The sequence below is a fragment of the Chelonoidis abingdonii genome, chromosome 3, assembly GCF_003597395.2.
Source record: "Chelonoidis abingdonii isolate Lonesome George chromosome 3, CheloAbing_2.0, whole genome shotgun sequence".
In the NCBI taxonomy this organism is placed as follows: domain Eukaryota; kingdom Metazoa; phylum Chordata; order Testudines; family Testudinidae; genus Chelonoidis; species Chelonoidis abingdonii.
In genome coordinates this window covers 151,784,673-151,800,863 of record NC_133771.1, presented here as the reverse complement: position 1 = coordinate 151,800,863, position 16,191 = coordinate 151,784,673, and the positions used below count along the sequence as shown (strand labels likewise).

At 39.4% G+C, this 16,191-nt stretch overlaps 1 protein-coding gene across 1 annotated transcript in view; it reads left to right on the top strand.

Annotated features, from left to right (window-relative positions):
• Positions 1-16,191, top strand: part of HEATR5B (HEAT repeat containing 5B) — a 90,963-nt gene that overhangs the window by 1,464 nt on the left and 73,308 nt on the right. Inside the window, exons 2-7 of the mRNA XM_032772392.2 lie at positions 1,919-2,087; positions 3,089-3,300; positions 5,203-5,311; positions 7,779-7,928; positions 10,122-10,293; positions 12,395-12,552. Of these exons, the coding sequence (XP_032628283.1) occupies positions 1,962-2,087; positions 3,089-3,300; positions 5,203-5,311; positions 7,779-7,928; positions 10,122-10,293; positions 12,395-12,552 (927 nt within the window). The 5' untranslated portion in view covers positions 1,919-1,961. The remainder of the gene's footprint in view (positions 1-1,918; positions 2,088-3,088; positions 3,301-5,202; positions 5,312-7,778; positions 7,929-10,121; positions 10,294-12,394; positions 12,553-16,191) is intronic.

The window sequence follows — 16,191 nt, the reverse complement described above, 5'->3', positions numbered from 1 at the left end:
ATCAATGATCTAGAAGTAAGTGGAAAGTCGGTTAGGATAAAATTAGCAGATGATACCAAGATTGGCAGAATAATAAATAATGATGAGGACAGGGCAATCATACAGTGTGATCTGAATTGTTTGATAAACTGGGCCCAGTCAAACAGAACACATTTTAATACAGGCAGATGAAAAGTCATATACCTACAAAATGAGGAACTGTATCCTGGAAAGAAGTGACTCTGAAAAGAATTTAGTGATCGTACTGGACAAACAATTCAACATGAGTTCCTTGTGCAATGCTGTGGCAAAAAGGAATAATGTGATCTTTGGATGTGTCATCAGAGGGTAGTATAGGGGTAGGAAACTGTTTTTACCTCTGTATACCCTGCACACAGTTCTTGTGTCCACATTTAAAAAAAGGATATTGAAAAATTGGAGAGAATGCAGACAAGAGCCACAAAAATGATTGCAGGTCTGGAAAAAATGCCTATTTAGCTTATCAAAAAAGAATCAAGAGGTAACTTGAATTTGGTGGATAGGTACTAGCACAGGGAGAAAATGCCCGCTTAAATAAAAGGGCTCTTTAATTTAGCAGAGAAAGGCATAACAAGAACCACAGCCAGAAGCTATAGCCAAACAAGTTCAAATGAGAAATAAGGCACAAATTTGTTAACAGTGAGGATGATTAACCATTGGATCAAGACTACATGCCGTTCTGAAAGATGTATTTTTGTCAGACCCAAGTTATTGGACTCAATAGAGGAGTAACTGGATGAAATTCTGTGGTCTGTGACACAGAGATCAGATTAGATGATATAATGGTCCCTTCTGGCCTTAAAATGTATAAATCTGGCCTTTAAATCTATGAAACATATCAGAAATAATGTGGTGAGACTCCTAACTTATACATTTTAATAGGTTTAATGCACATTTCTTCCATTTAATTTCTCTGCTTTTTTATCTCTAAGGACAAAAAAGGAGAAGAGAATAGGAGAAATAGAAAAGTAGGAAAAAATAAAAAAGTATAGGGTCTGCAGAGTACTTCTCTCTGGGTTTGTAAATTGTCTGGTATGTGGATGAAGTTACATGAATGCTTCATACAACTATACTGCTCTAGTTCTATTAAACACAATTTATGGACTATGTACTTTGTGCAGGAGATCCCTTCAACTGGAAGGGTTAAGGTTATCCTGGATCTCACAAATCAAAAAGAAGCTCCCCAGACTCCTTTACAAGGCCTCATGGAGTATTCTTCTACACGGTATCCAGTACCTTGGAGACGATAAAGGAATAATTAAGATCTTGGAGGGGAAGGGAAGGGAAGTAGAATCTCCTGACTAGTAACATTCTTTTTTTCTCTTTACTACTTTTTTACAGGGACCTCAACATTATTCTTTGCCAGGCAGAAAAACCTCTGAAATCCTGAAGCTGCCTGTACTTGTTTTTGACATTTAAGGTCCCTGTACCTCAAATACACTTGCATGTGCTTAATCTTAAGCATGTGACTATCCCATTAGGTATGTCTACACAGTTCATGCTAGTGAGCCTTGCAGCCTAGATTGACAGACTTGGGCTTGTGCTAGACAGGAACTCAGGCTCTGGAGCTGTCCCCCTTCCTAGGCTTCAGAGCTTGAGCACTGGCCCAAGCTGCAAGTTCAAAGAGCTGGCTACACACCTATTTTTAGAGCTCTAGCATGAGCCCTGCAAGCCCAATTCTGTTAACCCAGGTTGAGCAGCTCACTGCTGCAGGCTGTATAGATGTACCCATTGACTTCTGTGAGACTACTTAATTAAACACAAGCATAAATGTATTGGAGTCTGATACTGTAGTCTATTTAAAATGCAGTTGTGCTCTGAAAACTGTAATTTACATTAAATAAAAAATACTGTAGCAAAGCTTTTTAATGCTTTACATTGTACATTAACTGTATTTTAGAGACAACACAGGAGTCTACAGTGAAGTCAGAGTTTAAATAAGGATGGAGCTGGCTCATAGTTTGTTGCTAAATGAAGAAGCTTTGGCTCAAATCACAGAAGCAAAGAGACCGGTCTTTATTTTTGAGTGGTTGCGATTTCTGGATAAAGTGCTTGTAGCTGCCAACAAGGTAACTTTATTTCTCCCTCTTTATTTCTCTTTCTAAAAATGTCATGTTAATTTCATACACATGAAAGGGTACCAGATGGACATCTGTAACAGTGGCAATAGGATCTAGGAGCTAACCTTCAGAGAGACTGGAAGTAGGCCCCTCTGTAAATCACGATTTCATGTAGTGCACAGAAATCATGAAAATGCCTCCAACCGTGATATTTTTTTTAAAAAGGTAAATGGAAAACTGTCTACAAGAACGTCTTTAATACTTAAACAAACAAACAAAAAACAAACCTTAGCTAATTAATTTCAAGGACAGGATGAATTTTCCAAATAGTGTTAGTCAATTTCAAAGATGGAATGACACTTTGGTGTTGACTGACATTACTTGTGAAATTCATTCTGTTCTTGAAATTGACTAATGTTACTTGTAAAACTAATTCCATCCAAACCTCTTAAAATTCAGTAATTTGCCATTTACACTGTCCTCAGTTGTCTAAAACAAAATGATTTGTGATTTACACAGGGCCCTAACTAACTATAAGTGCATATATAAACTTCCTACTGTATCTTGTAGTTTTGTAAATACCTGTGCTTATTAATTTATTTGTTGCTTGTGCTCAGTCTGAAATTATAGATTTACAAACTACAGTACATAGTATGATCTACAGTTCTTCAGTAATATGTATACCTTGGAAAGTTTAACTCTTCTCTTCTAGTGCAGGACCTTTTAATGATGAGGAAAAAGAGGTGAAAAATGGCAAAGGAGGACAGTCCTGGAAGCTTAAAGGATCCTCTGTGAAGTAATATTGTATTAAATGATATATGATAGAAACAGTAAGAACTCAACAATAGCAACCATTTGTATATTTCCATTTAGCATTTGTATGTGCAGGTGTAGAGTATTTTAGATTGAAACATGAAACGTGTCCCTCAAAGTTTGTGGAAACTGGTAGAAATGTTGAATTACATATGAATGGAAAGAATATAATAACATAAATTTTGTTCCTTTAATAGACAGATGTCAAGGAAAAACAAAAGAAGCTTGTGGAACAGCTAACTGGACTCATCAGCAGTTCCCCTGGGCCACCCACACGTAAATTACTGGCTAAAAATCTTGCGGCTCTTTATAGCATTGGCGATACATTTACTGTCTTTCAGACACTTGATAAGTGTAATGACATTATCAAGAATAAAGATGATACTGCTGCCTATTTACCGACCAAATTGTAAGTAAAATGTTGTCTTAAGAGTGGGGAATGTTTGTTATAAAGTATTTCATTTCTCTACATTAATCTGTATGTGTATGTATTTGTGTATTATATACATATGTATATAGAATAGAATATGAAAATAAATGAGACATAACAAGAGCAGGATTGGGAGTGTAGCGGGAAGGAATTAGACCTAACAAAGATTCACGTGGTTGTCTGGAGTTGAAGAGTCTTTCTTCCAGGTAAGGAAATGTCTTCTACTCTGGACTGATTTTTACGTTTATGTCATCCAGAGGAAAGCTAATGCCTGACAGAATAACAAACGGACAAATTCCTCTAGTTGGATTTTCTCAAATATTTACAAGCGCATTCTGATCCCCAAATTAAAAGGTGCATGGAACCTTGCAGGCTAAACCCTAACACGGACTTCATATTTCAAGAGATAATTGTTAATGTTAGGCACTCTTCAGAAAGAGTGTTCACTGTTTGTTTGTATTCATCTACTGTAGCATACAGTGTATCTCTCTTGAATAGATAATCTCTGTGCTCTGTGTGTTTAGCTTCAGCTCACATTTCAGGTATCCTAGCACAGTGTCTTTCAACCTTTTCGATAACAGTGACTGGCTTGCTGCCTTCCTGAATTGTGTCAGGGAAATCTCAGGGATCGCCGCTGGTCCAAGGACTGGTCATTGAGAAACACTGTCCTAGCAGGCTCATTGGTTGGAAATACTGCTTAAGGTTGTAAAACCATTTATGTTACAACCCTTTGTTTTTACATACTCAACTATCTGAAATATTGACCCTTTGGGTTGAAACTGTCCTTTCTTGATTTATGCCTTTTTTATGAGAAATGTTGAGCAGAACAGTTTTTATTATGAATTCCCAAACATATTACTTTCACCACTTAAAGAATATCCCAACAGCCTTTTTTTCCCTTTCAGGATATTCAAAAACAGCTGAACTTTGAAATGGCAGACTTTTTATGTAAGGTGTCCTTGATGAGGCGTTATGTGCTTTGATAAGTTTGAAATGAACAGCTGGTTGGATAATATGCTGTCAGTGATTGAAAAATTATTGTTGATCATTCTCAGCTGTGTATGTTTAAAAACTTTAAGCGAAGAAAGCCTTGTCGCTTTGTGATATCAGTTTACACATTCTCAGGGGCCTGGGATGTACAGGAGCTGCTTCTGTCAAGCTGCTTCTGGAACTGTTTGTATGTCTAATTGAAACACAAAATTGCTTAAAATCCTTTCTGCCTCAACTCTCCTCTTTTCACCCTCCAAAAGAATGAAACAAATCAAAAACCCAACTCCAATGAACCAAGTTATTCTAGTACCTGAACATCAGGAAAAGGAAAAAATGGAGGTCCGAAAAATTGACTGACCCAATGATTTTAGTGTATCTAAATTTAACTGCATTGTACAACATGTTACACATTTTTAGTTTTTATGTAAAGAAAACCAACAGCAAAACTTCTATCTTTTTTCAGTTGTCAGGGCACACATATCAAAATGTAAGGAACATACTGCTGATTTTTAACTATTTTTTGCTGTCTGGCTGAAGACTGTTTTCGGCAACCATTTAAACCCTTAAACTTGCAAAGATTTAATGATATGCTTAATTTTACACAGGATTAGGGCCGAAGGAAAAAATCCTGCCAATGGATCAACTCAGAAGCATCCCTGTTCCCATGCAAGCCCCACATAGCTGATCACTCTATTTTTGCTATCTAGGTTGAGCGAAATATAGAGTAAACAACCAACATAACCACTGAATAATAAATAGATTTTTAGTAATAGAAGATGATTAACAACATACTGTACATTTAAAAAATAAATTTCCTTATCTCCTAGTCTGCTGTTAATTGTATGTTAAACGTTAACGAAGAGATTTCTAAGGGACATCTTGTCTTTGTAGGGCTGCAGTGGCATGTGTTGGAGCTTTTTATGAAAAAATGGGCAGGATGCTGGGCAGTTCTTTTCCAGAAACAGTTAATAATCTCTTAAAGTCTCTGAAAAGTGCAGAGGTAAGTTACAGTAGCATTTTAGGTTGGCACATTTAGGGTGTTTTAAAGCCAAAACTAATTTTTTTTTTAGTTAAAATGTCTTCACAGCTTTTCACTGAACTGAGCAAACAGATGCTGTCTGTATGGTTCATATCAGTATAAAGCTATACATATAGTTGTATTATGTAAGTGTTGTAAAATTTTGGCATGTGACTATTATATAGCAGTCACTTAGTTGTGATTGCAACTGTTAAAGTTGCAAAATGGTTTAAAATACTGTTATAGCCCCTGTAACAGGGTGCTGGTCCTGTGTCACATGTACATATCCTTGCACCCTGGTTCAATGATCAGTCCTTTAAGATTGAGGGGCTGAGTTCAGGGAGCACATGACAAGAGTCCTGGGATTCTAAGACCATGTCTACACTACAAAGTTAAGTCAATCTAACTTATGTTGGCATATAGCCACCGCAGTAATTACAAGCTTTGCTCCTTGTGTTGGCGGTACATGTCCAAGAGCACTGGTACTGATTGTGCTGTTAATATGGGATGGCTTCTTAAAACCAGTAACAGTTGATATAAGCAACACAGTGTCTACCTAACTACATCAACATTGATTCTACACCTTTCATGAAGGTGGAGTTATTAAGTTGATATAGCAGGGCAATTACTTTGGTGACAGTGAAATTTTAGTGTAGATGCTTACGTAGATCAGCGTAAGCTGCCTTGCGTCAACCTAACACTGTAGTGTAGACAGGCCTAAGTTGCAAGCAGCAGCAGCTGCTGTAAACAGGCAGTCTGCCCTACTACTGAGAACCCAGGGTCAGGGAAGGACCTGGGAAAGGCTCTCCATAGCAGACAGGAAGGGCTATCTTCCTGGAGAAGGATGTGTCCTTGCCCCTTTCTAGCTGGCAGAAAGTGGAAAAGTATCTGTTCTCAAGTGTTTTGTATGTATTTGAACCTTTGTGTCTTCTGTTGATTAGTAAACCTGACCCTGAAGAAAGGGATTTGGACCTAAGCCTGAGTACATAGGGTTTATTTGGACTGTGCTGTCTGCTGAATCTGCCTCTGACAAACAGTCTTGTATTGAGTTGGATTTGCAGAAAAAAACTTCAACTGAGACTGTTGAGTTTGCTGTCATCTTAATGGTTTTTGGGGGGTGGTGGGAGAGAAATTTGAGCTCATTTTGTTGAACTCTTTTTGAGTTTTTAAATGTTTAACAAACACCATTTCCTAGTCTTGCAGCTATTTATTTTTCATGAAAAACACACAACAAAATAGACAGTTTCTGCCAGTGTTCCCTCTAATTTTTCCCACCCATGTGCTGAATGAATTTTGTTATGTGCACCAGTATGAAGGTAATGTGTGACACATCACAGGTGGGGGGGGCAGGCTAGGTGGAGGCCGAGGGAGGTGTGCCTCTCCCCCGTCAGGTCCCCGGGCAGGTTCCCTGGGTGCCTGTGCAGCAGTAAATAGGATGCTGCGCAGCCATGCAGCTTACAGGGAACTTAGGTCCTTGCTCCAAAGAGCTTACAGTCTAAGTGGAAACATTCCATGTGCTCATTAAGGAATAGTAATTTAGATAGATTCCAATAAATAAATAAATAGTTTGATTTCATAGTTGTCATAGACTGAAGTTTGAATACTGAGTGTGCCAAGTACAAAATTACACATTTAAGAAAAGATGCGTATGTGTTTAGCTAGCTAAATGTGTATTGGCAGGTTGAAAGCTTTGTGGATGGAGCTTATGAACTATGTAAACCAAATAGTTCTAGATTCTCCCTCCCCCATTTTTTCCCTTGTTAATATATTTGAGAAATAAAGTGCAAAATATTAAACTAGGAGATTGAATCCAACGTTAAGATTGCTCAGTTACAATAGCAACGGCTGCGAGTGTACTATTTTCTATTCCTGTTTCATATGGAAAGCATAGATGCAGGAACTAGGGGTGTGGGGGGTGCTGCAGAACCCTTTGTCTTGAAGTGGTTTATGTCATATACAGAGCTTACAGTTTGGTTCAATGGTTCTCAGCACTCCCATTTTACAAATTGTTCTATCGCCCTGTTTGAAAGTGCACATTAATACATATGTTTATTACTATACTTATACCCAGTGCTTGAAGTAGAGTGAAACAGCAGAGGGCGCTCTCGCTACACCACCAGGAAGGACAGGGGGCTCTTGCTATACTGTGAGCCTGCACATGTGCCATATGGCCTATAATAACTGAGACCATTTTACATACTTATATGTAGCATTTGCAACTACATGAACACTACACAATAATTTCATGATATTTGTTTTGTCTCTAGCTATCTTAAGTGGTTTTATTGAATTGATGAGTTTTTATCATCTGTGCACACCAGTATATATATAGCCACAAAAAGAGAAGGTGATACAACTATAATGCTGATATTTGGGGTACAAATAACTATGAAGAGCTGTTGATTGTGAATTGCTTTTTTTACCCTTTGCTTTCTTTTCATGTATGCAGTCTCAGGGCCGAAGTGAAATATTAATGAGTTTACAGAAAGTTCTAAATGGACTGGGTGGTGCAGCAGCTTCATGCCACCGTGATATTTATAAGAATGCACGATCTCTGCTGACAGATAGATCTATGGCTGTACGATGTGCAGTAGCTAAGGTAGGTACATTTTTTATAAGATTTAAAAATCCAATTTTGCTTTTGAGTTTTATAATTGATGATTTTCAGTCTGGAGGAATAAGGACAGATGAAAGTGGGAAGCATACCGGTAAGAAGTAGCTGCCAGTACCGATCCTTACACAGCTGATGTTAAAGCGCTGCTGCGGCAGTGTTTCAACGTTGCTGCCCCTTTGCCTTCCCCTCTCCCCTGGGCTGCTGACGGTGGGGAGGAAAGGGCAAAAGGGGCAGCTGCCCCAGGGCCCAGCGCCTTAAAAGGGCCCGGGGCTCCCGACTGCCGCTGCAGTGGCTGGAGCCGAGGCCCTTTAAATCACGGCTGGAGCCCCAGGGGGCACAGGCCAGGCAGTGTGGAAAGGCTGGCGCCGGAGGCTGACCCACAACCCCGCCCCTTCTGCCTGATGCCCTGCACTTGTTCTGGTAAGTCTTTTATAGTATTTTAACCCCTGAATAAGGAGTTTGGTGTCATGAGGAATATTTGTTCACTGTGCCATGGTGCCTTTCTGTACTTCCATAAACTCTAACGTTTGTGTATTTATGTTAGATTGTAATTAATGTGATAAATAACAATCCATTTTTTTTTGTTTAGCGGTAAATAATTGGTGCTGGGGGAAAAGCTGCCTGTGTGTGTGTGTGTGTGTGTGTGTGTATGTGTGTGTGCATGTGAATCTGACTTTCTAAAGTTGTATCCCAGAATTATAGGAATTACACATACAGAATTGATCTCTACAGTACACTTCTTAGTGCCTTGTCCAGTCTAGCTTTAAGTGTTGCAAGTAACCGGGATTCTACCTCTTCTCTTAAGAGACTGTTCCACTTTTTAATAGATCAACATGTTAATTTTTTTTCCTGATATTTCCTGATATTCAGCTACATTTTTAAAATTGTATCTTTCTCTACTTTTGTTCCATCTTAAATTCCTGTCCTCTGATGTTTACATCCTACTAATATTTATTGATTGTTTTCAGGTCACTCTTTTATTGTTTCTTGGTTAAGATACCCTATTTATAAATAATTCTTTTAATCTTTCCTCAAAAGCTAGTCTCTCCAGTTTTAGTCATTTAAATCAAGGCACTCAAGATGTATTTTTGGGAATAATGCTGTACAGACAGATAGATGAAGCAGATGATGTACTAAGTCTTTTTTCTGCTCTCTCAATCCAGGTTGGAGATAAGAAATTAAATTTCAGTTTAACTTCCGCACATTCCAACATCCAAACTTATTCACAAATGTATGTTTGGAGTTCTAGTTTTTACTGCAATCCTCAGACAAGAACCATTTCTACAATTGTACAATACTTGTTAAAGCCAGATATATATCATGCAGCATATTAATTTTTAAGTAGAATACTTTGACAAAATTACTCCAAATCAACAATGAAAACATACAAAAAGAACTCGTACAAGCTTTGCCCACAGACTGGTGGAGAACATGGATGAGGTGGAGAATTACACAGATTCTCAGCAAGAAGTCAGTCTGAGATATTAAATCTCGCTAGACTGGGAAGACTGTACACATTATGGATCTTGACATGTAGAATAGGATAATATTTCTTCCTAGAAGGCCTGAAGAGGGCCTTTGTCAGCTATGACTAGCACAATCTGCTCAGTTTAGAGTATCAGAGGTCCTTCGACTCTTGGATCTGTCCTCATCTGTTAGTATCAGAGGGGTAGCCGAGTTAGTCTGGATCTGTAAAAGCAGCAAGAGTTCTGTGGCACCTTATAGACTAACAGAAGTACTGGAACATGAGCTTTCATGTGTGAATACCCACTTTGGATCCAAAGAAGTGGGTATTCACCCACAACACTCATGCTCCAATACGTCTGTTAGTCTATAAGATGCCACAAGACTCTACTGCTTTCATCTCTTAGATGTCCCTTACAGTCTTGTACACAAAGGCGGCTGAAAGTATCATTTACTTCAGATGTTTCAAGGCTAGTTGAGTATATTAAAACAAAAGAGAGGTCATGCTTTTGAAGTTTTTGCGTAGTACCATGGTTTTTCTTCAGTGGTTACTCCAGCCAAGTTATCTGGGCTTTAATGGGAGAGGCAAAAACAAAAACCAGTCCGAAGGGGTCCATATTAACATGTCTGCCAAATAAACCTAATGCGTAGGCTTAATGACAGAATGGAAAAAGTAGGTTGTAGTAGTATTCAATAATTCTTATTTTTCTACAGTGCCTACTGGAACTACAAAATGAAGCTGTATTTATGTGGACTGCTGAGCTAGAAAATGTAGCAACACTCTGCTTTAAAGCTCTGGAAAACTCAAATTATGCTGTACGAGTTGCAGTGTCGAAGCTTTTGGGGACAGTCATGGCTACAGCGTTGATACCAAAACAAGCAACAGGTATTGCATTATATGTCAACATGACATGGTGTGTTATTGTTTCAGTTCATGGAAGGGCTTTTTTTTTTGGTAGACTTAAATTTTAAAATGAATAAACTAAAATGAGTGAAGTCTGTGGATTTCTTATTAAATTCCCATAAGGAGATAAAGGCAATAGTTTAGTTTTAGCTTACAAAAAAGTAATTCACCTGGGATAAAACATGAAAAACAAAACTGTGAACAAAAGCACAGTAGCTAAGATCTCAACTATGATTCCTCAAGACTAGCGTTGTACATATAGATCTCCATCTTGTTCCCACCCATTAGTAAGGCTCCGTATCTGTCACGGAGGTCACAGAAATCATGGATTCCATGATTTTCCATGACCTCTGTGACTTCTGCAGGGGCCAGTGTGGCTGACCCCACAGCTGCCCAGGCAGCTGGCTCTGGGATCAGCTGCTCAGGTGGTCCCCAGGACAGCCACACAAGCCGCTGCTGGAGTGGCACCGGGGACAGCCACACTAGCAGCTGCTCTGGTGGCGCCTGGCAGTGGTCCCGGGGTGGCCGGAGCAGCTGCAGTCTGCGGCCCCAGGCAGTGGTCCCCAGGCAACAGGCCGGAGCAGCCATGGTCTGTGGCTCCTGGCATCTCATGCCACTGGCCCTAGATGGTCCCCCAGCGGCAACCCGGACTCCCCCCATCAGCCGCAGCCTTCCAGCACCTCTCCCCACCTGCCAAGATTTAATCACAAGTATTTTTGGTAAAAGTCATTGACAGGTCACAGGCCATGAATTTTTGTTTATTGCCCATGACTTTTACTAAAAATACTTGTGACTAAATCATAGCCTTACCCATCACAACTGTAGCCTGCTCCACCTTGTAAAATGTGTAGTTGCTGGAATACTCACCTATGTCATCCTCTACCCCTTGTAGACAGATATTGTGGTAAATATGTAGAAGAGTAAATATCTAGTTTAACAATCTCAGAGTAATGAGACCTAAAATACTCTTTTTGTTACCTTAAAAAAAAAAAAAAAAAAGCTTAAAATTGCACGTTCAAGCCCTGTCTGTGGTCAGATTGATGGCTCCATTGTTCTCAAAGGAGCATAGTTCCACAGCCATAGCACTCATGGAAGATGTAATGTAGGCAAGGGTCAGACTGGCTTAGGCATTTTTGAGGTTGTGTGATCTAACCATGGCAGTCAAAACACCTGAGTCTTGTCGTTCCTAAAGCCTCCACTGGCACTACCACAGGTGGAGTGCATCCATTTGGAAATTATGGGTCCAAACAATTCCTAGTGTACACAAGACTTGAGAACCAGAATGTGATGTCTCAGATTTGCACTAGTATATTGCCTTATATAAGATAAAGCTATTATTGTGCATGCATGTGAAAGGACAGTCATGAGTAATTTAAAATGTGTGAATTTATAGTGATGCATCTGTCTCGATATTGAAGGTTAGAATTAGGTCTGTATATCTTATTTTATTTTCTCTTACTTACTTCCTTAACCCCTACCATCACCACATACACAAATCTGAAACATAAACCCTTTCAAAGTGGGGAGGATTCTATTATTTAAAAAATAAGGCTTTATTTATGAACTTATGTTATATGGCTGAGAAGTTCTGAGTGTGGCACCCTCTGCAGCATATCAGGTTTGTTCCTTCAATGTGGCCACAGGGAATTCCTAGGGAGAAATGCAGAATGCTTCTTTTCCCCCAAACCATGTTACCGTGGGGCACCAAGAGGCTAGACTTGGCCATCTCCCTTCATTTCAACTGTATTTCCCCCTTCCTTCAAGAATTTGCACATCTGGGCATAGACCTGTGGTTCTGTACATGGGTGCTGGCAGCAGTAGTTTGAGGCAGATCTGAATGGTTTGATCCTTGTAATTTGTTATTGCTTTTGCTGTGGCAGCTGTGTGAACATCTTGATGAAGAGCACAGGAGGGAGTCTTCCACTGAGAATTCAAAATAATAAAAATGCAGAAAAAATAAGGATTAAAAATGGATTCATGGTGGGAGGAATGATATGAATATTTAATGGTGCGTCTTAAGATGGCTAGATTGTCTTGTTTTAAAAAGTACACAATTAAATCATTACTGTTCTCTTTCCAAAAGTGATGCGTCAGAACGTGAAGCGGGCTACACTGGAGGAAGTCCTAGAACTTATGGCCACAGGGTTTCTTCGAGGAGGGTCAGGATTCCTAAAAAGCGGTGGTGAGATGTTGAAAGTAGGAGGGTCTGTCAATCGGGAAGTGCGAGTTGGTGTCACACAGGTTTGTGATAATTTTTAGAAGTTTTTTTCCTCTCTTGTTTTCTGAAAATATAGTAACAATATATACCCTGGAGCTGTTAGCCTGTTTGGGGAAAAATGTGACTATATAGGCTCATTAAGTTATTGTTCTTTTATTTGTCCCAGAACAGTAGGATTGCATAAATGTATAATGCACTTTCTTAATTTGGAAATTTGTATAAACTTATTTATTAATTCAATTTGACTTTCCTGTTGTTCACCTGAGATAGTTACGTTAGTTCTATGCACTACATAAATATTGCTATTATTTTTTAGCTAGTAGTACTGGCTGACTTTTGAAAGCTTTTTTTTTTAAAAAAAAAAATTAGAGAATATGACAACCATAGATTAGAGTTTGCTGTATATACTGGATATATGAAAAATATCATCCAATCACAGTGTGCTAACAATACTCCTTAAAACCATTTGAAAAATAGATGATTCAGAATGTAACTTAAATTGTATTTCCCCTAGTGAGAGCATTACTTCTGTTCTTTGATCTGTATTGGCTACCAGTTGGCTTTCTGGGTAAAGTCTGCAGCCCTAAATCGTTTGGGTCCTGGCAAGCCTGTTAGACCATCTCTCTTCCCTCAACTGAGATCTGCTGAGGTACTCAAGGTCCCAGTCACCTAGTTTAAAACAAGTAGAGCTGGTTATCAGTATGGGTCCTCAACTCTGAAATACACTTCCCTGTAGTCAGCTTGCTAGAGCCCTGATCTATGGAGGCTCAGTGCGCTACGCAGGACTCATTTGTTTTTCTCCAAGGGTCCTCTGCATATTCCAATTCTTTGAATGCTCCGAGCCGTGCAGCCCGAATTATGGAATTCTAGCTAGCAGTCACTGTTGGAGTGTTCATGTGCCTCCCTCACCCCTCCACCCCAGTGAACGTTCCAGGATGAGGGCATAAAAGGGGGGTGACTCTCCAGCTCCTTCAGTTCCTTCCAGCTGTCACCAGCGGAATGGATTAGGAACTGCTCCAGGGTGTTCCTAGATCTGTAGCTAGTTTGATCTAGTTAGTTCATAGTTTGGTAGTTAGTCCAGTAGTTAATAGTTTTGATATTAGTATTATAGAGTAAATTAGTTTATAAGTTTTTTGGTGCAAAGGTGGTGGAACCAAAGACTAAAATCCCCAGATTTAAAATGTGCATATCATGTCTGGCTGTGTGTCTGGCATCTGACGTACATGCTGGAATGAGGGGCGCTCCCTGTTGGAATGCTTGATTTGCTCAATCTTTTGCAACATGAGCGAAGAAGAGAGTCAGAACAGCCTTCAAGCAATTTTATCACGAGAAGCTCTGTCAGCAAAACCATCCAAAACTAGGCAAATGCAAGGTTCATTGCAGAAACCAGTTTAGGCCTTGAATGGATCTGCAAGGAAGAAAGATAAAGCTGCCTCCTCAGTACTCAGCACTGATGGATCTGGAAATAGGAAGGATCCAAAGAGGAAAGCCTCTCCTACTATGGTGTCAGGCTCTGTTTCCAGAGCCAATCCACAAGAAAAAGACTCAGACATTAGGGGGCGCATGAATGCTCCTATCCTCATTGGTGCCAGCCTGTTTGAAAAGAGCCAATCTGTGAGAGGGTCTTCAGGGAACCTACTGATTGTATAGATCTTGTGGTAGAATCAGGAAATGTTCTTCTGATCCAATTCTGTTGGATCCAAATGAGCCAGATCAAAAATTAAAGCTAAGGAAGGAGTAGTTTGGGGGAAAAATTAAGGATCTGATCACTGATATTGACACAGCACCACAATGAATAGTAATAGCGCAGGTATATAGATTGGGTCCATCTCTGACTCTGTCAGTGATTAACCCTTGTGTTGCATTTGAGCAGGACCTGGACATTTTCTTGGCACCAATTCAAATGGATGTTTCCCCACGGAAGAGATGGAGAGTTGAAGTCAGGATTTCTCCATTGCTCCTGCCACCTGAGGCTCCTTCTGTGTGAAAAGGCTGACAAATTGTAACAATTCCCTCAGGAAGACCTTGCTTTGTTCCATTTTCATTTCTTTTCTAATTTGTTAGTAGTAGAACCTGCACTATTCATGTCGAAGGGTACACAAGTTCACTCTGCTGTTAAAGAAGGGAAAAGACTGGATGTGTTTGGGAGGACAATATTTTCTTCAACTCCTTTAGGTTTATGAATAGTAAACTATGAAGCTCTTATGGCTAGATATCAGTATCATTTATGGGGAAACTTTTTGACATTCCTGAATGCACTACCGGAGGAGCATAAAAGATTAACAAATACTTTTTTAGTAGGAGGGCAACATGTGGCTAAATATCCATTGAGAGCAGCATCTGACTCTTTAGGTGCATCAGCTAGAGCAATGACTTCAGCTGTTGCATTAAGAAAATATGCTTGGGTAAGATCAGTGCATCTTTCTCAGAAGACAAGGATGAGATTTGAGGATCTTCACTTTGAAGATGGCTTGCTTAGTGCACTGTCAGATGACTTGCTAGGGAAAATGAAGAACGACAGATCTACAGTGAGACCTTTGGAGTTTAATACAGCAACAGTATCATCTGCAGTTCCATTTTTTCTATACCAAAGACAATATCCAGTTTCTTTATCATTGGTTCCTTACTCTATCAGAGGAAGAATTATTACCAACCTCAACATCATTCCTTTCAACAACAGCAAAACAAAAAGAGGTCATTTAAGCATCACAATAAGAAAGGTAATCTTCAACATCGTTGTCTTCTGCAGTTCCTCCAAGATCACAGAGTTGACAAAAAGTCACAGCTACAAGTCAGCCTGGTTAGATTCTGTTATCCTCTGTTTGGGGAACCACCTGTCCCATTTTTACCAGCAGTGAGAATTAATAACATTGGGCAGCTGGATTCTAGAGATTATTGAATGTGGTTGTTTGGTACAGTTCAAATCCCTTTTTTCCACCAACCCGTCTCTCCTATTCTCTCCTCAATGAAGGACCTGGTTCATTTGGGTTTGATCAGAGAGGAGGTTGTTCCTATTAAAGAGTCTAGTTTCTGCATGTTATCTCTAACTTCTCTCATCTATTCTCTGTGCCTTCAGGAGTGGTTTGCAACTCTGGATTTAAGATGTGCATTTCCACATTTCAGTACGGCCACCTCACTGGAAATATCTGTGTTTCATTGTAGGAGAGGAGTATTTTCATATAAGGTTTTCGGTTTTTCTGTAGCCTGAGAGGTTTAAAAATGTCACTGTTGTAGCAGCATAGCTGAGAAAGCAGGGGATTTATGTATATCCCTTACCTTAACGACTGGTTAATAAAATTTTGTCGAAGAAAGAGACCCTGTTTCATGTAAATTCCAGTCTGGAATTAAGTATAAATTGGGAAAAATCACTCCTAAATCCAACTGAAAGGATCTCTTCCCTAGGGATCATATTGAACTCTGTTATAGCAAAAGCCTTTCTTCCAGAAGAAAGATTTATAAAATTAAAATCATCTTTACATCTCCTACTGCAGTTTCCTCAACAGCCAATACTATTTTTATTCATAGATTCATAGACTCTAGGACTGGAAGGGACCTCGAGAGGTCATCGAGTCCAGTCCCCTGCCCTCATGGCAGGACCAAATACTGTCTAGACCATCCCTGATAGACATTTATCTAACCTACTCTTAAATATCTCCAGAGAT